General features: G+C 39.2%; 3 protein-coding genes across 3 annotated transcripts in view; 1 reads left to right on the forward strand and 2 right to left on the reverse strand.

Annotated features, from left to right (window-relative positions):
- Positions 1–8,364, reverse strand: part of LOC140942979 (uncharacterized) — an 8,746-nt gene extending 382 nt beyond the window's left edge. The window contains exons 1-3 of the mRNA XM_073392003.1: positions 8,264–8,364; positions 2,538–2,626; positions 1–1,160 (exon numbers count right to left, since the gene is read on the reverse strand). The exon at positions 1–1,160 is cut by the window's left edge and continues 382 nt beyond it. Coding sequence (XP_073248104.1) covers positions 435–1,160; positions 2,538–2,588 — 777 coding nt within the window. The 5' untranslated portion in view covers positions 2,589–2,626; positions 8,264–8,364 and the 3' untranslated portion in view covers positions 1–434. The remainder of the gene's footprint in view (positions 1,161–2,537; positions 2,627–8,263) is intronic.
- Positions 8,365–15,102: 6,738 nt separating this feature from the next.
- LOC140942981 (uncharacterized) lies at positions 15,103–17,943 on the forward strand. Its single transcript, XM_073392005.1, has 4 exons — positions 15,103–15,423; positions 16,062–16,196; positions 16,624–16,714; positions 17,626–17,943. The coding sequence occupies exons 1-4, from the start codon at positions 15,155–15,157 to the stop codon at positions 17,821–17,823; spliced, it is 693 nt and encodes a 230-aa protein (XP_073248106.1). The 5' UTR covers positions 15,103–15,154; the 3' UTR covers positions 17,824–17,943.
- Positions 17,944–18,075: 132 nt separating this feature from the next.
- On the reverse strand, positions 18,076–23,081 carry LOC140942987 (uncharacterized). The gene is made up of 4 exons (XM_073392014.1): positions 22,723–23,081; positions 21,991–22,113; positions 20,524–20,620; positions 18,076–19,249 (listed from the first exon to the last, which is right to left on the reverse strand). Exons 1-4 carry the CDS (start codon positions 23,037–23,039, stop codon positions 19,163–19,165), a joined length of 624 nt encoding a protein of 207 aa, XP_073248115.1. The 5' UTR covers positions 23,040–23,081; the 3' UTR covers positions 18,076–19,162.
- Positions 23,082–23,104: the final 23 nt, after the last annotated feature.

Raw genomic sequence — 23,104 nt, forward strand, 5'->3', positions numbered from 1 at the left:
CTCGTTGGCATGTGCAAAATACAAAAGAGTTCCTACTTTTCAAATGAGAGCAGAAAGCTCATTTATACACGTTTGGGCCGCCATTATGAAAGAGATCTATATATACAATATAACCACGGTCAAATTCATAACATGACATGTTGGTTTTGTTAATGTTTTCGTTTTGAGGAAGAAGTCCTGGTAATTAGTGGTGTACTTGTTGATGGCTCTTGTTTATGATTTTTGTTGCAGATCGGGTGATGTTGAGGTGGAGGTGTGGTTGTTTTGATTGGTGGTGTTTTGGTGTGGTTGGCACCACCTTTCTACGCGCACGGTCATAAAACTAAGAGGCAAGTCAACCAAAACTAGAATTGCATGTCATTAACAACTCATACATATGACATTTTCTTTTTGTGTGTGTGCAAAAGGTATACATTTTTTTAATCTCATTCCCTCTAGGGCAAATTTTGGATTAATAGGTTCAATCCATCGAGGACTTGTTTAGTGGTCGGCTCCCGCAAAGTATCGATTTCACATTTCTGATCCAGGTTTACATTTTCCTTGATGTCTTCAGGATCGTTGACCAGAAAACCTCCAGCAGATAAGAAAAAGCCTTGTAGATCACAGATCAAGTGGTATTTCCTCTGAGGAGCAACCATGTACTCTTTGATTTTGTTAAGGTCGTCCGCCGTCTCCTTCCGTCCATCAGGAGTTGTGATTTGTTTTCGAATTTTTTCGATCAACAATCCCACGGTGCCGCTCCTGAAATAACGGTCCAGGCGGTAATGCTGACCTACATTTTTGTCTATCCATTCCTCCAAGAAACCAGCACAGTTCAGGTCACTGCTCTTCGCGCACTTGACTTTCTTGATCGGGTCCTCGTCAAATTTCACCGTCCTAACGCCGTTATCATAAAGCTTCCGGAGGTTTTTAATCTCCGGGTCAACGATTTGGGGTTCACAGAATGCTCCGTAATCGTTGCAGAACAGGAACACCACTCTTGGCATTTCGGCGATACGACAGGCACTCTTCGCTAGTCCCGAATCTAGCCTCCCACGACAGAATTGGTCATAGTTGATCTTCGGTTTCTGCTTGTTGATTAACATCCTTGCTATAGCAAAATCTGACTCAGCAACTGAAGTAGATACCATTGCCAACAGCAAAAAAATGGAGACTGTCACCTATCAATAACAAAATAGCTCAGTAATCTAGAGTTTCGGGATATTTTTTGCTCGCCGTTTTCAAAAAAAAATTGAATCGTTTTCGCTTGTCCACACGAAAACGCCAAAACGATGGAATACGAAAGTATCCCTTTCGCTTTGTTGTATGAGGAAAACGATAAGCCCGCAATTTCAAAAATTTTCACTCTGTTTTCGAAAACCTACGTTTTTGTTGCGTGTTGTTTCGTGTGGGCGGGCCCTCAAAAGGTTTTAATCTTAAAACAACCACATGGCCAGGAGCCATTATGACTCTTGACATGGCCTATTTCCCCGGGAGGGTAGTGGGGGGGGGGGGGGGGGACATATAGCCACCTCATTACCATTAAAATAGTGTGGAGGTGTGTTCGAGCAACTCGCTCGTTACAGTGACAACAGCGACGACACTGAAAACAGCGACAACAGCGACTACAGTGAAAAAGCGACAAAAGTGACAACAGCGACAACAGTGACAACCAGATAAGTACAAGACTGATTCCGACCAGATAGTGAAAGTGCCGAGGAAGGTGACTTTGAAGTAGTTTATCAGTAGCAGGACATGCATGACCATGTCGGGAAGATCAGTACGAGATCATGACTGGTGTGTCTGGATCTATGAGGATGGTGTCATATTGATAGTTATACGACTTATATTTTCAGTTACTAATAAATTGTACTAGTGGCAGATTTCATGTAAATTTATACCTTGATTTTATTAGGACCTACCTCCAAAAGTGATAGACTCGCTGAAAGAAGGGAAAATTCGGGTTATGACGGAATAATATTCGCTGTGGGAAAGTGAAAGTTAATAGCTAACCAAAATTTGTAGTTAACTGAGAATTGGCCAAAAAAATAGTAGTTAACTGATATTTGGCCGAAAAAAATAGTAGTTAACTGAGAATTGGGTAACCCCATTAGCACCCTCAAGAAAGGCTACCGAAAATTCTCGGTGACTTTTTGGGGTAAAAATCCGTTAAAAATGGGCAATCTACCATTTTTTAGATGTTCGAAAATCCTAGGAGAGGCAGGCAAGCAAGAAATTTTACAAAAAAATCAAATCGTCTTCCGAACAGATATTTTCCGAAAATTGACGTTGGGTGCCCCTGTTTTTTTGCTGCCAATTCTGTGAAAACAAACATTTTTTTTTAATTGACAACAAATGAACAACATTAATACACAGCAGAAAGTAAAAGAATAAAAAATTAAATAAAGATGTCTGTAAGTAACAAAACCAGTTTCAATAAAAATAAAAAGTATTGGATAATAATAATAAAAAAACCTGTCAGTTGCCACACATATTCAATATTCAACATTATCAAGCAAAAAACGAAACAAATTAGGTGATAAATTCTGATAACTAACCTTGAAAAGTGTTGGCAAATTCAAACGAGGAAATGGAAGGAGAATCGCCATTTCAGTTGCCTACTTGAGAAGTAGTACCTTTTTGGAAACTGCCAACATAAGTAAGAATTAGCAATTTAATTAAAGGCTATAACCGGTTAAATAACTGACATTAGAGAGATTAAGATTCACGGTTACCGCAAACGGCAAACGTCAGACTCAAGTTGAGAATTTCTCAGAATAGAAAATAAGCAGATAAAAACAGTACGTAACGATTCCTGTGGTTAAAACTGGCATAAAACTACTTATTTTTGTGTAGAAGCAATAAAGAATAAACGGAAAATAAGGGGAAAACTTGGTCCCGTGGTACAAATTCACGTCTGCCGTTTCGCGTAAACGTGAATCTTAATCTCTCTATTAACTACGCGTTAACACGACAACTAGCTCAACACCTGGCACTTCACTGGTGGCCGGTTCGAGAACAGAGCATAATGAGCATAATTAAGCACCGAACTCACATTCCCGAGAGGATGAAATATAAATCAGAACTAACGTGTGATAGTGTCATCTTTTTTACCTTTTTATGAGAGTAATTTTACTAAACTCTAACAATATCTAGCCCGGGGAAGACTCTCAAAAAAGTGGGTAGGCTCTGTTCCTAATAACAACTCCCTTTTCTTTTAAACCTCTTTTAACAGAAAATGCATCCCTTTCCTATACCTTCGATTGACAAATGGTACCAACTCTCACATACTTATTTTTCAGAACACTTCATCCCTTTGTGACAACAACGACAACAGTGACAACAGCGACAATAGTGACAACAGCGACAACAGTGACGACGACAACAGCGACAATAGTGACAACAGCGACAACAGTGACGACAGCGACAATAGTAGGGACTTTAAGATCCAACGACGCGACGGCGACAAGAACGTCGCTTACAAAGTGAATTTGCGTTCTTTCAGTCTTTATAGCGATTATTCCTACCCACTTACTTTGTAAATTGTAGGCGAACCCTCCTGAAGCTGAATTTCAAGGGACCATATCCAAGCTCAGAAAGAAAAATAAAATTTCGTCGTTGGTTGTTTACGTCCTCCAGAAAACGCGAAATTAGGCATTTTCACGTCGTAGTCGTGCAAAAACGGGAAAGAAATGTACAAAAAAGTGTGATGCACGTGCGAAGTTGTTGTTTTGCTAATTAAACCTATTGTTTTTTTGACGTCCTCGTTGTCGTCCGCGTCGTTGGATCTTAAAGTCCCTAGTGACAACAGCGACAACAGTGACGACGACAACAGCGACAATAGTGACAACAGCGACAACAGTGACAACAGCGACAATAGTGACAACAGCGACAACAGTGACGACGACAACAGCGACAATAGTGACAACAACGACAACAGCGACAATAGTGACAACAACGACAACAGTGACAACAGCGACAATAGTGACAACAGCGACAACAGTGACGACAGCGACAATAGTGACAACAGCGACAACAGTGACGACGACAACAGCGACAATAGTGACAACAGCGACAATAGTGACAACAGCGACAACAGTGACGACGACAACAGCGACAATAGTGACAACAACGACAACAGTGACAACAGCGACAATAGTGACAACAGCGACAACAGTGACGACGACAACAGCGACAATAGTGACAACAGCGACAACAGTGACGACGACAACAGCGACAATAGTGACAACAGCGACAACAGTGACAACAGCGACAATAGTGACGACGACAACAGTGACGACGACAACAGCGACAATAGTGACAACAGCGACAACAGTGACAACAGCGACAATAGTGACAACCGCGACAACAGTGACGACGACAACAGCGACAACAGCAACATCAGCGACAACCGCGGCAACAGCGACAACAGCGGCAACAGCAACAACAGCGACAACCGCGACAACAGTGACAATAGCGACAACGGCGACAACACTCAAAACAGCGACAACACTAGCAATAGCGAAAACAGCGAGAACAGTTACAAGACCGACAACAGCGACAACAGTGACAACAGTGACAACAATAACAACAGCGACAACAGCGACAACAGCGACAACAGTGACAACAGTGGCAACAGCCACAACAGCGACAACCGCGACAATAGTGCAACAGTGACAACTGCGACAACAGTAACAACAGCATACAACAGTGACGACGACAACAGCGACAACAGCGACAACAGCGACAACGACAACAGCGACAACAGCAAGAAAACCTCTTTTTGAGCAAATTGTAACCATTTTATCACATTATTTTATCATATCTGGTTAAAAACAGTATCCAAAGAAACGAGAACAGAAGTGGTGAGAAACGCATAGGCGCCGGGCGGGAGAAATCGCCTTCGTTTACCACAATAACAAAAGAAATGAATCAATAAATAAATCATTATATAAATTTGGAAAGTCGATGGAAAAGGTTACATAAGTTTGGAAAATCAAGGTTTATTTCTCGACCTTGAACCTTCCTCAATGATTCCTGCAGACTCCGTGTCATTTCTCACCTCTACTGATGATCGAATTCAGAAGTATTCGTCGATGTTTGGCTTTCACTGGGCAAATCCATCGGTAAATGCTCAATGGTATATAAAAAATGAGTGCTCTGGTATGGCTTAAAGTCTATAATCATGATTTCGGCTCGTAACTAGTTCAACTCTACAAGGTTTGTTTTGAGTATCCTCACTTTATGTTTCAAGCGCGTAGCTAAGAAATGGTATCTAATGCGCATGTGTATCAGCTGACTCTGTCCCTTTAAGAAACCATTGGACCTCCATGACTCTTGGTAGGTTAATTTAAGAAAATAAGTGCTTTTCGGGTGTAGGTTTTTGTTGAGGGTCGAGGGTAAATTGTCGAGGGTAGTTTTTTTCATAGATTTTTTGAGCTTTGGTCGCAAGATTTCCCGATTTTTCGGACGAGTAAAAACATTCCTTGCAACAACAAGAAATGAATTAAACTATCTTTGTTCAGCTGTCCCCAGCTGGTAGGAAAAAACCTTCAGAGGGCAAAGTATGTACTACAATGTAACAATAACAAGCTGCATGTCATGTAGTAATACATGCAAGCAACTGCTGACACAGTTTAGGATGTCCTGCTAGGCGGTACTATTTCCTTAAATGATACAGGCCAAAAGGACAAGGCATTTTTTACGAAAAAAAAACACTCCTGTTTAGTTACCCTGGCCTTTTGGAAACGTAAAGAATGACCGTTTAGCAATAAAAACCCAGATATGATATACCTCCTAACAAATGTTGCTAAACTCAGGATATCCCGTTGGACGGCACTATTTTCTTCGGTAATACCGGCCAAAAGGACAGGGCCACTTTTATGAATAAAAATATTCCTATACAGTTAAGCCTGGTTTCCATATGATCGTCCCGATCGTCCCAGTCGTCTCAAAAAATGTTCAGACGATCGGGACGATCATGTGGAAACGCTACCCAGACGATCGCAAACAACCCGGACGACTGAGACGACGTCGACAGCTGCCTCGATCGCTTGGATAGAGTTGAGTTCTATCCGGACGATCGGGACGATCATGTAAATTTTGAAGCGATCATATGGAAACGCTCTCAGACGACTGAGACGATCGGGACGATCGAAGGCTATCCCAGAAGTCATCACTTTTATTCCGGTAATCGAGAATAAATTCGACCCGGATGGCGCTGAAGCCGAAAACATAATACACAAATGTTCGCAGCGCGTATGGGGGTTATTTGAAATTAGAGAAAGTCCGTGACATCAAGTTTTCGAAGAGATACTATGTCTTCGGGGAACTCTTCTAGCTTCTCAATGCCGCAAAATCAAGAGAAGAAGCAGATACCAAGGTACGAGGTTCGCTTTACGAATAAAAATCATCCCTTTACGTGGCTTGTTGGCAAAACACGCGCAAAAATTCTATCGTCTGACTCAGAGACATCGCTGACCACCCCGCGTCTCTTGCCTTTGATTCGATCGAGACGATCATGTGGAAACTACCAATCGCCCAAGTCGTCCGGATCGTCTCGAAATATTTTGAAACAACTGGGGCGATCAGGACGATCATATGGAAACCAGGCTTTATCCTAAGCTTTCTCGATCTTATCTCCAAGCAAGCGAGACTGAATGCCGCTGTGAGCGTTCTTGTCTGTTATCAAATCATGGCATGACGTTAAGGTCTCTAAATAAAGGCCCCGAGGGGGTGTCTTATTTTTTGTCTAGGATTCCTCTGGCGTATCGTTTTTGTAAATTGATTACGTGTTGGACGTGCGGCTTCGGTTTGCTTCATGTCCCCAAGACAATAACCCCCGTAGTTAACTATATGCTGGATAAGTGAGTTGTAAAACAAACTTCAGAGCACTAGCCTAATCACCAATTAACCGACTGCTGCTTCAGCCACGAATACTGAGATACACTTTAGAAAATAGAAGTAGTTGAGTATGTAACTGAAAAGGAAGCAGCGTACTTAATTGACGGAAACTGCGAGGTACTGTTCTCTGTGACGCAACCAGCAGTCAAATGAAAGTTATGCTGCGTGTTAGTTCTAATCAATGGTCAATTTTCTGTACGAGTCATAGAACCGTGAAATCTCGACATTTTGACACTTTTCCAATGGTCAGGTAATGAACCGTTCACCTGCTAGATCATTCTTTCTGTTGACATTTGCTTGAAAAAACGATCTTTGATCCTAGCGCACTTGTAAAATGGATTAAAGATAAGAAGGCAGTCTTTGCCAAATCACTGATATCGTATCAGAGGATTGTAGTTTTTGTTTGATATTAGTCAAAAGTAAATCAACTGCGGTAAACTGAAGATACAGTCCAGTTCAGAATATGAGGTTAAATTTTCAAAGCTATTCCCGGCGTTGTTTAGCATTGGTCACCCAGTGAAGGGCATTACATAATGGCGACCGCAAGAAAAGGATGGGCGGTTTTGAGTATTTTTAGAGCCGGGGGTATTTATTTTTAGTGCCTATTAAAAGCCATCTGTGCATGATTTTAAAAAAAGCCATCGTTTATGATTTTTCCAAAAGACTGTTATTATTAAATAGTTTGGAAATGAATAAACTGACGATGAATGGCGAGATTTAGAATTTTCGACCAGACGTCACATTCCCATGAGTTTAGAAAAATACACGTCATTCATGTTCACTGAACTGGGAATGGACCCGAATGACGCAGGTGTTTTGTAGGAATAAACTTCCTTCGTGGAACTCTGAATCATATCGCTGGGCCGAAAAGTCCCAAGTACATATTTACTAAACGACTTGCCATTTCATTGACTTATTGTAGTTTTGGCTTTAAACTAGGGTTTTTTCTTACTTATAATTCCGAATAGATTAGCATCTCTGCGGTGAAGTCACCTGAGTTTGACTTTTGAGAGCCAGTTGCATAAATCTCAACGTGAGACACACCATTTTTTGTCTAGGATTACTCTGGCGCATCGTTTTTGTAAATTGATTACGTGTTGGACGTGCGGCTTCGGTTTGCTTTATGTCCCCAAGACAATAACCCCCGTAGTCAAGTATTAGCTGGATAAGTGAGTTGTAAAACAAACTTCTCAGCTTTCAGTCACGGAAATGTAGAATCAAGCTGAACCTCAACTGTTTTCACATTAAGACTTCTGCCGTTCAAGCAGTTAGCCCCAAACTTATGCTGTAGACAATCACTTGCAGGGACGAGAATCATCTGCAAACGCAAACGCAAACACAACTTACATATCAGCTTCTGGGAACGAAAACTCGAACTTACCCTATGGCTATGTTGTAGACGAGCTCAGAGATACACTTTAGACGATAGAAGTAGTTGTTTATGTAACTGAAAAGGAAGCAGCGTACTTAATTGACGGAAACTGCGAGGTACTGTTCTCTGTGACGTAACCAGCAGTCAAATGAAAGTTATGCTGCGTGTTATTTCTAATCAATGGTCAATTTTCTGTACGAGTCATAGAACCGTGAAATCTCGACATTTTGACACTTTTCCAATGGTCAGGTAATGAACCGTTCACCTGCTAGATCATTCTTTCTGTTGACATTTGCTTGAAAAACGATCTTTGATCCTAGCGCACTTGTAAAATGGATTAAAGATAAGAAGACAGTCTTTGCCAAATCACTGATATCGTATCAGAGGATTGTAGTTTTTTGTTTGATATTAGTCAAAAGTAAATCAACTGCGGTAAACTGAAGATACAGTCCAGTTCAGAATATGAGGTTAAATTTTCAAAGCTATTCCCGGCGTTGTTTAGCATTTGTCACCCAGTGAAGGGCGTTACATAATGGCGACCGCAAGAAAAGGATGGGCGGTTTTGAGTATTTTTAGAGCCGGGGGTATTCATTTTTAGTGCCTATTAATAGCCATCTGTGCATGATTTTTAAAAAAGCCATCGTTTATGGTTTTTCCAAAAGACTGTTATTATTAAATAGTTTGGAAATGAATAAACTGACGATGAATGGCGAGATTTAGAATTTTCGACCAGACGTCACATTCCCATGAGTTTAGAAAAATACACGTCATTCATGTTCACTGAACTGGGAATGGACCCGAACAGGGACCGCGCAGAGGGAGGGGCTGGGGGGGGGGGGGTTAGCCCCCCCCCACTTTTTTGCAAGAATAAAAATAAATTAAACAAAAAATAATTTAACAAAAGTAACGGAGTGAAAAATAGCAAAAAATCGTTAATTCGAAAGTGACCAGAGTTACTGGCAAAGACAAACGCGCAGATAAATAGACAGAATTTTCATTCACTAAATTATTTTCAGTTACCGTTTTGTTTTGCCGTGTAAATATTTTGAATGAATAATTAAACAATTATTGAACTCGGCTTTCGTATGATATGAAGATATAAAGATCTCGGAGGGTGTTATCCACCAGGCTCAAGCCTTCGGCTTTGGCGGATAACCCCCTCGATCTGCATAACTCTTCATATCATACTCAGCCTCGTGCAATAATTGCTCAGTAATTATACAGCCTTGAGTTCAAGGCAGCTCAAGCAAAATCGTTGGATTTCTGGCTAATTTATAGTAATTAAAGGTTGATATCAGTAGTATAACATAACAATCTATGATATTTCAATTTAGTGATGGTGAATTTTCAGACCCGATAGCAACATCACTGAAGATGTGGAAAAAAATCAATAGTTTTATCGTTATTCGCATTCTCCGTCACTTTAGAGAAATTGAATAGAAATCCACAAGCATGCTCCCCCCGCCCCCCCCCCCCAAATTTTCCTTCACGCATTCTTCTTTAGCCCCCCCCCCCCCCCCAGTCGAAAATTTGCTGCGCGGTCCCTGCCGAATGACGCAGGTGTTTTGTAGGAATAAACTTCCTTCGTGGAACTCTGAATCATATCGCTGGCCCAAAAAGCCCCAAGTTATAGTTACTAAAAGACTTGTCATTTGATTGACTTATTGTAGTTTTGGCTTTAAACTAGGGGTTTTTCTTACTTATAATTCCGAATAGATTGGCATCTCTGCGGTAGCAGTCAACTTAGTTTGACTTTTGGGAGCCAGTTGCATAAATCTCAACGTGAGACACACCAGCTAATCCCTATTTCAAACAGTACAAAATGCTCTACTTTTTTCACCACTTTTATATAATTCTATCTCGTTCCAAATGGGCATACTTCAGTTTTCAAAGAACTGACAAAAGTAAATAGAAATAATTTCTATTTCTATTTCTGTTGATAAACGACTCATCTTTTCCACAACCCTAACCCGAGCCTTTAAGACGCCGATGGAGCAGACGAATGCAGACGAAAGCGGGTTTAAAGCGATCAAAGAACGACTAAATTCCTTCCAACTACTAGAAAATATAGCGGGAAGCGGCCAGAGAAGTCAGAGAAAGCGTTTCGCCGTGCGGAGAAGATCTGGAAAAGGTACTTGGTCGTGGATTACTGAATTGGGGAAAATTAAAATGAGGGATTCGTCCGAGAAGCAATATCGTATGATTTCCTGACAGTGGCGGATGACCGTCGAGTCAGAAAGTCGGGCATTCACGTAGTTGTTGGTTATGTAAGCTTAAATGATTTATATTGAGGGTGACTGGATTCAGCTGTACGGTGATGCTCTTCAGTCCTTCTCAATTTTCTAAACATCAGCCGAAGCGGGGTAAGTCTATTTTGGGTTCCTTTGTATCATCTTCAAATGGATACCTATTATTATTTAAGCGCAAAAACGTGTTAAGGTCGACACCGATCACTCGATCATTTTATAAATTCTCAATGACTGCTAATTGCGTGAAACTGTAATGTTCATGGAGAATGTTGATGAAGATCACTATTTCTTAAGCCTGATCGCACTGAAACAGTTCAGTTCAGTCACAGTTCAGTTTTTAAGTGTGTATCGTAGTGGATATTTTTACACTGATTAAATCTGTGAAGTTAATCGTTTTAAGGGTATGAGGAGTGTAACCACATGAATCAGAGATTTTTAGTTAAGAAAGTAATTGCACTTTTGAGGTTTGGTCAAACACAGGTGGTTGTGAGTTTTAGGTTTGATGTTTGCTGTGACTCAAATCTCAGTTTGAGATGCCTTTATTTGTTTTTTTGTTTTAAAGTTTAATGATGAGAATTTGTGCTTTAATTGAAATCGAGTTTTTTTTCTTATGCCATGATTTAAAGGTACTTGAAGTTATTCATAACTTGTAGTCAATAATAGATGGTAATAATTTATTGTACTAGTATCTTTTTTTTATAGAATTATATTTCATTGGGAATTTAGTCGATCCAAATTGTTAGCCTCCCACGCAAACAAGTCCACCGTTCAGAAGCGACAGAACTGGCACAATGTCGGTTATTTATTAGTGGAAGTGGCTTTAACAAGCTTTTGATCATTTTTCTATGGAGAGTGTTATGTGCCCTTATACTAGCAAGCCTCGGTCCGATCTTTTTTCTTGTGTTTAATTAATTTTGTCCGTTGTGAGCATGGTAATAGGAGCGGAAAATCATAATCAGAAAGAAGCGATTGCGTCAACAACAATAAACATGTAGCGTCTCCATCGGCATCATTTCAGTACAGCGAAGACATTTGCAAAAACTGTGTATAGAAGAAAAAGTTCACGAAACCCGTTCCTTCGGATTGGAGAAAAATACCTTTTGAAGAAGGCCTAGTCTCACCTTAACGAGAGACAGGATTTGCTTAGATACTGCCTTGTGGGGTTGTACTCGGGGGAGGCTACGATTTTGACACCTTATTTTTGAGTGGGGGATGGTGGGGGAGAACTTTCTCCACCGCACAGGCTTCTTTTTTCCACTCGCACATCCCCCATAATGCACCTTATTTTCCTTCCAAATGTTGCATAACCCTTTGTTTTTCATTTCTCGTGGCTATTACAGCCGTCCTAAGAGAAATTGAAAACAGTGCTCATGAAAAATTTTGGGGGGCAAATAAGGTCCATTATGGGAGATGTGCGAGTGGCGTTTTGGAAAAAATATCCCCAAAGTCCGCATTCGGGGGAATATAGACAGCGATCAAGCCAGACAAAACTTGCGAAGCTAAAACAGGACTTCAAGGCTTAGGCTATCATCTCCAGCGATACATAGTTGCCTATGTTTCTACTTATCGGTAAATGAAATCCCTCTAATCAAAAGGACAAAGCCTTTTGACTATGGTAGAAGGAGGAGACGCTCTTCTCCTTCTCATTCCAGGCGTTCCCCGCGCCTTCTTTCTTCAATTCCTAGTCCCCACGCGGAGTCCTTTTTTGCCAAAACTCAGAACGCGTGGAAGGAGCCTTTGTGGGGAAGAAAGTGAATAGAATTTTAGCCAAAGCAATGGTTGTAGCTTTATTACAGATGGGTTATAATTTACAAGCTGCTACAGCGCATGACTGAATAAAGTGGATATCAAAGTCAATCGTTTGCTGGTTGTAATTGTCGGTTTAGGAAAGAATGATTTAAATAATGATTCGATGTGTTATGTTTGTCTTGGGCTACCATAGATCATCGTTAACAATTATTGAACGAGTCTGAGTATAATGTGAGTAATTATGCGGAGCTAGGGGGATGTTATCGGCCGAGCTTGATAACAGCGTCCTAGATTTGTTTAACTCTTCCCATCATAAAAAAGCCGATTTGATATTCGTTTTATTATTCATTTTCTTTAAGGTCTTAACAACCTTACTTCCTCGTAGACTTTCTTTCCAAACATTTGCTGTTTTTCGGCATGGTTTTCTTTTCCTTGCAGATACTCCTCAAAAAGTAGATGACATCGATCGAACAATTTTTTTTTGGCGTATTCTTGCATTTCTTCCGTTCCGTTTTTATCCGAAATTGGGCTCTTTCATCTTCGGATGGCCGTAAATTCTTTCCGCATATTTTTAGCCGGCGTAGCAAACGTTTCCGCGCGAGTTCGTCGAGAAAGTTGAGAAGAGAGCAATGATTCCCGCTTCCATTTTTCTTTTCTTTTTTTTTTGGCTCTCCAACTTCCGCGCAAAAACTCGATTGGAAACACTTGCTACGCAGGCTAGTATTTTTTAGTCCACCTATGCGTAAATAGCTAGGCTACCACGCCGCTGCCTGGAAACGAGGTTGCTGATTTGGCAATAACCTATCGTATCGGTTGAATATTGCCTATATCTTCCGGGGGATTGGAGCCAATCAGAAACGTTGAAATATTATGAATGAATGATAATTGACCTTGTTTGGATTGCTTTCAAAACCAAGTAATATTTCACCGCAGACTCGGTTATATTAACAGCTGTTCCGTTGTCAAGGGAAACGACAACTGTGCTTTCATAGCGCCTTCATTAAAATAAGGACTTCAAGATCCGAGGACGGCGACGGCGGAGAAAACGTCGCTGAAAAAGTGAATTCGCGTTCTTTCAATCTTCATAGCGATTACTCCAAGTCACTAACTTTGTCAAAACCCTAACCCTAACCCTAACCCTAACCCAAGTTGAATTCCTAAAAACCATATTCAAGTTCAGAAAGAGAGAAGAAATTTCGTCGTGCAGTGACGGCAAAGAAATGTACAAAAAAGCGTGATACACGTGCAAAATAGTTGTTTTGCTAATTCAGGTGGCTCCGTAATTAATACAAGAGCATTTAGCTGTGACAAATTTTCCGTCATAACTTTTTGGTTTTTAACGCGATGGCTGCGAAACTTTGCGAAGAACAACGGATATCATTCGGCAATAATACGAAATATTCCGATTTCATTGATGGTAAATATTTCTTGAGAAATTAGCGCTTAAAAGGACCCTACTGTTCAAAGAAAATCGCGTCTAGTAAAAAAATTTGCTGATATTTTTTACTGAAATTTCTGGTATCGGCTTTAATTGATATAATAAATATGCCAGGGGAATTTCAGAAAAATCGTTGGAGCATTGGTCCGTAACTAAAAGTTGCTCAAAATTCAGCTGTGAAATTGTTTTGGAATTTTAAAAATAAATTACTATCAGGTAGAAGGAGCTTAAAGCCTTGTACTGATACTAGAATTCGTGAACCAAATTTGTGTCACCTCACATGATTAGTGAATTGTAGAACAGACCGGCATGATACTGGGGTTACGTTACTAAAAACTCAACTTAATAAGGTATAGTGGTTGTGTGAGCATGTGATGCGAACACAAACTTTGTGTCCTTAATCAGGTGTCCCCAAATCGTGCACTGTATACCTTTAGATGAACCCTAGTGTCTTTCACACCCGTTTTCTGTGTCATCACACAAGGCTAAACTCCATTGCGTCAGGACACAGGAAACGGAGACTAGTAGGTGTAATCATTGTTAAAAATGTTATTTAAAAAAATCTATAACGCAATGGATTCAGAAGAAAACAAGTTAAGACGAGCCGAAATTAATAAAAATGGGTTGAAAAATTTTAATACTGAATGATTGTATTTAAAGTCATTTACCTGGATTTTTATATACCTTTATTATGTTTTGGAACCCAACTTTCACCCCGGCCCTCTTCTTGGGAGTGATGGGATATGCGCGCTTCTTATTTTCGCTTTGCTCGTTGTAAATACGTCCCCACTATACTATCTGACAGCCTGGCACAGGCTAGAGTAGCTGGAACTTTACGAGCTAAAACGGAACGAAAAATTTGGATCACATACTCGGGTCTTCCCTCCCCGCCAAGGGACGTTACTGGTAAGAACGTTTTGATTCATTTTGCTGAAAAGAATTATCAAATATCATTATATAATGTTTTCTAATTCTTGCAACTGTAAACGGGTTAATAGCTGTATAAAATCAGGCTCTACAAGTGAGACACGTTCACACTAGGCTAAAGGATTCTGCGGGACTACATACATTTGTGTGAAACTATTTCAGACATTTATACCCTGTTTTAGATGGTTTTAGATTGTTTGCGAGTGGTTGTAGATGTTTTTGAGGTGGCTGTAGATGGTTGTAGGTGGTTGTTGAATTTTTTGAGGTGGTTTTAGATGGTTGTAGATGGTTTTAGGTGGTTTTAGGTCGTTCCATCTTTTAGTAACTACGAAAACTTAGGGGAGGGGTCCGTTTTGGAGTGGAAAGATTTATCGCTGACCTATAAACAGTAGTGTTCACGGCTCAAGAGATAGATATCGTGACCCCAGTGACCCTGGGATCGCGCGCAGTCACGCTACATTCTACAAATTAATAGTTTACATACCGATAAATATCGCTGTGATCTAAACGGACTTGAAGAGGACTTTTCCAAAGAAAATGGACAGATGTCAAGTTTATGAAAATTTCCTTTACGTTGCAGCGCTAGCCGCTGCTTGTTGTGTTTTAGTTCCTGTCAAACTCAACGAATCTGACACAAACGGCAATTGTTTGCTTTTCGCGGAGCTCAATGTCCTCACGAACACAGTCGCCACGGGCAACAACATTTTCTGTTCTTTGGCGTTTTACGCGTATCTCGTGAATGCTGCGTTAGCTGCTGTGTTGGGGTTTCTCAAGTCTTGCTGTATTGTGACCACGGAACGTTTAAGGTAAAATAAAGTGTTAATTATTTGACGAGTATTGCATACAAATAATTGTTTTGCCATAAAAAAATTGATGACAACATTTGATCTCCGAACTCTTAATAATTCATGCACCTACACATACATAGTATACGAATTTATTTCATTCATTTTGATTTACAAATACCTCAGCAATTCTTAAGACTCTCTCATGACTCTTTTTATACGTTGGATTGGTTTTTGTTGTTTTCTTTCCTGTCGCATGATGACTACTTATTCTTTTGTTGTATTTGTTTTTGGCAGGTGAGTAGGGGGGAGGGGAGGTTATTGCGATTAAAATCTACCCATTCAATGACTAATAGAAGAATAACAACAAGAAGCAAGAGCTAAAATTAGTCATTTTCTCATTTGACTGTCCCCAACCCACGGGACCGCGAAACAATTCTATACCCCTGGGCCTGAAGGGCTGGGTTTGTCCTGGGGGATACCTCGGGAGGGGCAGAGACCAACTCTTTTGACCCAGGTGAGAATTTACAAAAATACACTTCATAATAGAAAGGTAAAGTAAAATACATTCACGCTGACAGCAGTTCTGCACATCAGCTGAAATCAAGTAAAATAAATTTAGATTGGATCTAACATTAAGTTTTTTTTTTTTGTTATAGTGCTGTATATTTCTTATTTGCAAGCAGTATTGTGTCAGCTTTAGTATGGATCAGCTGTTTGGTGTGCACTATTTTCATTGTAATTGGCCTAACAGAGTGGTGCAACTCAGTGGAAAATAATGGAAATGTGGAAAGGTATGTATAAGGAATCACAGATTGTTAGTGGCTCCAACAAAAATGCATATGATAACTTTCCAAAGCAACCTCCACCCCCGGTCTTTCATTCAGAGCCTAATTTGCATTATAGTCTGAAGCATAGTCTGTCACTGCGCCACTTTCTTTTTCAGTTTTAACACAATTCCATCTCAAGAGACAGAATTGAGGTGTAGAATCCACAAAAGTTGCAGCTTACAAGAGCATTAAACCAAAGGCGCGAGCTGGGAGATTGGAGAAATCTCCCTGTCGGTGTCCACACATTCCAACTCCCTTGCTAATTCAGTTTATTCATAGAGCTTACAGCCATTCAACAGATGCTGTCTCTCAAGACTGTTTAGTGGTAAAAAATACATACATATTCTCGTTGTTGTTGTTTTTTCCATTAAAATAATAATTACTATTTCAGCTGTAAAGATGCAGAAAAGTGGGACTGGACCCTTTTTTCACCAACTGGCATTGATGGTAGCAAGTTTTACACTCATCTTTTTATGGCAGAGGTATCTAATTTATAAAATGTTGAAATTAAAACAGATTTATTGTACTTTTAAAAGCTTTGTAGTTTCCACTTAACACAAATACAATATTCTATAACCCTCTCCTAGCCCTTCTGAGTTGCCAAATGGCAATATATAGGGTAGGCTCGATTACCAGCCGCTGTTCGGGAAAATGAGCCCGCACTCATCCCCCGAAAGAGTCTCTCTTCGGGGAGGATCAAAGACCGGACCCGGGAGACGGCGGAAATTGAGCCTATATATAGGGCAGATGGCAGCATTATTTCCTGGATATCCAACCTAAGCATGACAGATTTTTGAGGTGATTATTCACTGGAGTGTTCAAAAGGTTACCTGTATTTCTTAAAATGTCATTGCTTTTTTCTAACCCTGAAATGAAAGTGACTCCCTATTCAAGAGAGAACCAATTATGCAGACTCAAAGATTTCACCATGCTCTGTAAATGCTTTAATAACAGTTCATAAATATTGTGAAAGTGAGCTTTTTACTGGGGTTTATAACCTGAGATTAATAAGCCAACACGAGTGAAAGGAACTCTACCCAAAAAAAAAGACCTACCTGAAACAAGCCTTAACTCAATGTAGATTAAAAACCATGCTTGACGCCCTGCCAGGGGGTCCCATATCGCCCGTCTGAATTTTAAAACGTCTTGTATTGGTATTTATAAATGCTTGTTGCTTATTGTCGGCTTTGCCGTCACTGTCACAATTTGGCCGAGGGAGGTTGTCCCTTGTCACAATTTCATTTTATGTGCTGTTGCTACTTTTTGGGCCATGTCGCTTGTTGGAATTTACCCTGGCAGGACCTAATGCTTTATACTGCAACACTAGCTTACATGGAAGTCCCCCCTCATGCCTCCCAGTGAATAACATTCTCTGTGAATCATTCTCTCTCAGATTGCATCAATTGCTAGTGTAGTGATCTGGTTCATCATCCTTATCCTGTCTGGGAGGAATTTCAAGCAGAGCTTGCTGAATGTAAGGGCAGCAGAATACTATCTGAATGAGGAGCGAATGAGTTACATGTATCCACCACCTATCCAAGACATACCCGTGTATGAAGTCAAAAGTGATGGAGGATCAAGATTCTTATGATCGTTTTGTTAAATCAAATTCAATAGTGGTTCAAAAGGCCTTGTAACAGGAAGTGCCCATGCCTATTGGATTCTGTAACATTGAAGACACTATGTCACTTGGAATGCTTGTCCATCACTGCTCTAAAACCATTTGGGTAGTACACTTTTACGCAGCTACCTGAGAGAGGCTATAATATTTTGCAGTGACATTTTTCACTTCCACAGACCATACAGGTTTAAGAGACCTATACCAAAGACCATAGGTACAACATTCTAAACTTTCTTCTCTATCTCTTTACTTTACATCAGCTCTTAATGACATGTATAGTGATTTTGATTATTTTGAGTAGTTACTCATCATTATACACGATGCATAATTTATATCATATTTACAACAATCAAAAATAATGACATTAAAACAGTTAAAAACCTAAATATTTCCTTTTCATTATATTATGTGCAAAAGTTTGCACCAAATTAAAAACTATCATTTTGTATTTATCAGACATTAGGATATATTATTACGTTATTATTACATTAGCCTAACTATTCTCCATAATCATTTAACCCAATTCTTATGACTAAATTTACCAGTATGTTCTAGGAGGGGGACATTGGGGTCATTAAAGTTTCCTGAATTGTGCATTTTTTCCATACCAACATTTATTTTTATTTTAAATTTTTAAATATTTCTTGAATTTTTCATGAAAAAGGCTTAAAATATTGGAATTTGCTCAATTTATAGGACTTTAAAGGAGCGGTCTGAAAAAATAGGATTTTATTGGAATATAGTACTCGCTTGACACCCTGTATTTCCCAATCGGTAATTGAAATATAAATGTGTGCGATTTTGCGGTAACATCTTGCCATGTGGTATCTGTTTTTTCACCCTTTTGGCTGACAGTACAAATGTATTTGGTGAAAGAAGATCCTTCAAGGTATTGCTTTGCCATTCATTTGCAATCTCCTGTCTAATACAGGTCAATACAATATGCAACACATAACTAAACTATATAGGTTTAATAATAGAAGTCAATTTTTTTAAGTGGTTTCGTGGTAAGTGATTACACAACAGTTAATCTACAATGGAATTGCTGTTGCATCCAATGTACTGATAAATTCGAGGTCTTCTCATGTTTTCCCACAATAGCTGAGGTTGATTTCTGGTGCATACACATGGTATTGGCTTTTTATCGATTTTTGACTCAGTATTTCTGTATTTCTCAATTTTTCATATGGTATTGCCGAACCGGGTACTCCTTAAAGTCCCCCTCTTCTGTCTTCAATTTAAAACCTTTTAACATCATTTGTTTTACAACCCATGACAAGCCCGCCATGAGGTAATAATTAATTATATATTACATTGGTGGGGGTCCTGTGAATGCTCGAAGAGCATGGACTATACACAAAAGGAAAAATATGAAACAGGAACACCATGAGCACACCTAAGAAAACAAAACCAACAAAAGCTTGATGAGGACTGGGTAACCTGTCTTTAGCAAAGTAAATGATCTTTATCACAGCATACAGCACTAACGAAACAGGTAGACCACAAATTCAAAGACACATGTGACAGTTAATTTTTGAGCCAAGCGTTTTAAATCTCTCAGGTCACATGGCTTTGTTTATCAAACCAAAAAGGTGAAATCAGGAGGCAGCGGAAATACATTTCACTTGGGATATGTGTTTCCCCAAACACACATCCCTAGTTGTAGTGATCAAATCCTTTGAGTGTACTTTCCTTGCCAAATTTAACCACAGCTAGCAGAAAACAAACACTCTCAAATTTTGAGACATCACTTCCTTGCATCGCTAATGCTGGTGGTTTTCAAATACTGATCCGACCTTATTATTACAGAAAGACCACCCCGTGCATGCATGGTGTTGTTTTCTCATGTGTCAAGACTAGGTCACGACTATTACTGTGACATCATAGTGATATATGTTCCTCCCTAGTGAAATGAAACCCATCAGAGTAGTCAGAGTTTATATATAGCATGAGAAGGCTGAAACCAAAAGAACTTTAACTGACTGATTTTCCACAAATTAATGAAAATTTTTCCTTTTTGGTTGACAGAGAACACCATCATTCGACTTGGCCTTATCATTGTCCAACCAAATGCTGAGGAATAAGACCACATGAGTTTACCTTTTTGGTTTGACAAACAAAGCCAAATGACTTTAATATTAAGTCGTTAATGCCACACGTATCTCTGAATTCACACTCTACCTATTACCAATATTTTTATTTTGGCACTGAATAAATACTACAGTTAAATTTTGCTGACAGCAATTTTTGGCAATGCGATAAAGACTGCATTTAGATATTGCATTTGTGTGGCCGATTGCTATGATTTATGCCACAAAATTCTACAAGCAGCTTTCTGTCCCACAATAGATGTATTGTTTGGTTACCTATGAAGTACTTCTTTGTGCCATTCATAGAAATGGCTGCTGAGAACTGAAAATTCCGCTGTATTACTTTGTAGCTTATGGTTTATCATTTCATGTGTCTTGGCATTCAATGTGAGTGGTTACATAAAAAATTTATGTTTCCCAGAATATTTCAAGTGTTTACAAAATGTTTGTGGTTTTACAACAACAAACCCCTGGTATCAACCCAAAAGAAAAATACAACAATGATACTAGCCAGTACATATTAATATTAGCCTTAATCTTTAATGCTCTACCTAAGATTACTGAAAAATAAGACTTTTACCAAAGTTGATTCCAGTAAAGAATAACCTTTGTCACAGTCACAGTACTTTGGAGTAAATTTCTTCCAATCCATTGAATCAAAATGGAGATCTGTACATCTGCAACAGAGGTTGTTAAGATCTGATGATCCCTTCATCACTTTAAATAACTGCTAGTTGCAAGGGATTGATGGACCCTACTTTATTTAGCCCACAAAAGACTTTTAAAACACTGAAATAATTTCTGGTGTGTTTTCTGACCACAACTAGGCTTTCCGCAAACTTCTCGTCAATGTGTACAATTTGCTCCTTTGACTAAACAAAAAGCGGAAGTTGTTTTCCTATACAGGGTGGGTATTGTACACTTATTTTTAGTTCTAAACATGGTCAGAATTTGTTTTTAACCCTTTAAGCCCCCATGGCTATATGTTGTGATTCAATTTTATCCTTGGTTTAAATTCTATTTCTCTTTGGTTTTGTTTTCATACATTACCATACCACAAAACAAAGGGAAATAAAATTTAAACCAAGGATCAAAATGGAACTACAACATATATACATTCAAATTCTCCAGAATGATCTTTATACACATCCTTACAGAATACAATGTAAGTTGAGGGAATTAGATAAAAGATCAGAGTAGTTTCGCTCTGGTGATCATTTCCATTTACATAACCATTTTTATTGTATATACTATAATTGACCTAGTAAATTCCTGAGGAATCTATTTAATTTTAGGGGTCCAAGCAGGGGCGTCTTATAGATAGGAGACGTTTAAAAACTACAATGTAATACATTTTTGGCAAAAATATCAAAAGAGTTTAGAAATCGTGTAATATCCCCTCCAACTGATACATGTATCTAGGCCATCTAGAGATCCATACTACTCTTTGAAATTCGAACATCAATGTCAGAATCCTTGGTCATTGGTATTGTGTTGCTATCATTAGTCTATCCTTACTTTAAACTTGACATGGAACAAGATGAAATAGCAAAGCCTTGCAAATCAAGCAAGAAACTGAATGAATTAAATGATTTTGCACAATTTGGCTAATTCCTAGTATTTTGGGCTAATTCTCATAGGGGGCATCTATTAGAAAGGAGGCATTTATTAGAGAGGGGTATCTAATACAATTATTTTAACTGTGTAGAGGGGCAGTGTACTAGATAAGAGTTGTTTATTAGGTCATTTACTGTATTCATATTGTTAGGAGAAAGTTGATGTAACAGTTGCCAAAGATGAAGAAGACTAATGAGTTTAAGCAGCGACGTTTTTGAACGACACATGTCAACCGAATGTGGCCTTTTTGCACTCTTCAGCTGTAATTTTAAGAACATTTTTTTAGAAAATTGTCTCCATAAGAGTAAAGACAATTAGCAACACAAATTTGGTAGCGTCAAGCAATATAAAAAAAGAAAAAGGCTCACTTACAGTAAACTGTCAAAGTGCGTCACTCAAATATGTCACTTCTTAAACTCCCTACTATTACCTGTTAATGACAAATGAGTCGCATAAGGCTTGAAATCCACGGCTAATTACCAAAGAAGCAATACATGTCGCCAATGTAGAAGCTGTCAGTAGTGCAAGAGCATTAAAGAAATTGCTATAACTCCTACAAGTGATAAATAAAGGAAGTTTCAACAATGAGAAAAATGAAGGTACTGGTATTTGCCCTGCTAACCTTCCCATGGCTCAGATGACCATGCAGAAATTGTGGTCCCATTTTCAGAAGATGTAAAAACTGTGTCGTCTATTAGTTCTGTCACGCTAAAGACATTGACACTTACATAAATACCATTACAGTCGAACCTCCCATAAGCGACCATCCAAAATGCAAAGACTTAGTGGTTGCTTACAAGAATCGAACCACAGGAAGCCACTTCCAAGAAGAGGTCTGGGCACATCTACTTTATACAAGATAATTTAGTGCATGCAATTTCTATTTTGTGCCCCCTAAGGTTCCATCTTGTTACTAAAGTTCTTTGTATATTCTACGTAGCATAGTGCACACAGCAAACATAGAGATCAGAGAATACGCCAAGCGGTCACTTACAAAAGATTAAAAATCATTAAACTTTGAGGTGCAAAAGTGGTCACGGTCACTTACAGGAGGTGGTCATTACTAGAGATTCCAACTGTTAGTCTTTGCCCTAATTTTTACTTAGCATAGCATCTAAAATTCAACAGAACACACTATACTCATGGTGATAATCTCGCTTACCTAACTTTCCCTCTTCTGATAAACCGAAACAAGAAAAGTAATGCAGATCCAAGAGCTATAACGTGTAAAAATATCGGCAGGGCACACCATACTTTGTGGGATCCTTCCAGGATCCTTTTCCTCTCATAAATTTTCGCGAACAATAAGCACTGACCAGCGCATAACATTGTCACCATAATCAAAGTAACGCATGATGCGATCTCTAAAATTACCGCAACAATCAATAAAATGCCATCACTGGAAAAATATTGACTTAAGGAAGAAGTTATTCTCTGGGGAATGGAGCGCCAGGAAAAAGACAGCAAAGAAGCCGCCATTGCTCATACGATCGAGGGCCACTGGGTTCTACTTGCGCAGTAAAATCTCTAAAAGGGCCCATCAG

Source organism: Porites lutea, chromosome 7 (assembly GCF_958299795.1).
Source record: "Porites lutea chromosome 7, jaPorLute2.1, whole genome shotgun sequence".
Classification (NCBI taxonomy): domain Eukaryota; kingdom Metazoa; phylum Cnidaria; class Anthozoa; order Scleractinia; family Poritidae; genus Porites; species Porites lutea.

Coding starts and splice junctions, on each gene's coding strand:
- LOC140942981 (XM_073392005.1), top strand. CDS start 15,155: ATGGACAGATGTCAAGTTTATGAAAATTTCCTTTACGTTGCAGCGCTA. Junction 15,424..16,061: donor GTGACCACGGAACGTTTAAG/GTAAAATAAAGT, acceptor TTTTTGTTATAG/TGCTGTATATTTCTTATTTG. Junction 16,197..16,623: donor AATAATGGAAATGTGGAAAG/GTATGTATAAGG, acceptor TTACTATTTCAG/CTGTAAAGATGCAGAAAAGT.
- LOC140942987 (XM_073392014.1), bottom strand. CDS start 23,039: ATGGCGGCTTCTTTGCTGTCTTTTTCCTGGCGCTCCATTCCCCAGAGA. Junction 20,621..21,990: donor GACTCATTTGTCATTAACAG/GTAATAGTAGGG, acceptor CCTCTGTTGCAG/ATGTACAGATCTCCATTTTG. Junction 19,250..20,523: donor CTTTACTGGAATCAACTTTG/GTAAAAGTCTTA, acceptor TTGTTTTCTTAG/GTGTGCTCATGGTGTTCCTG.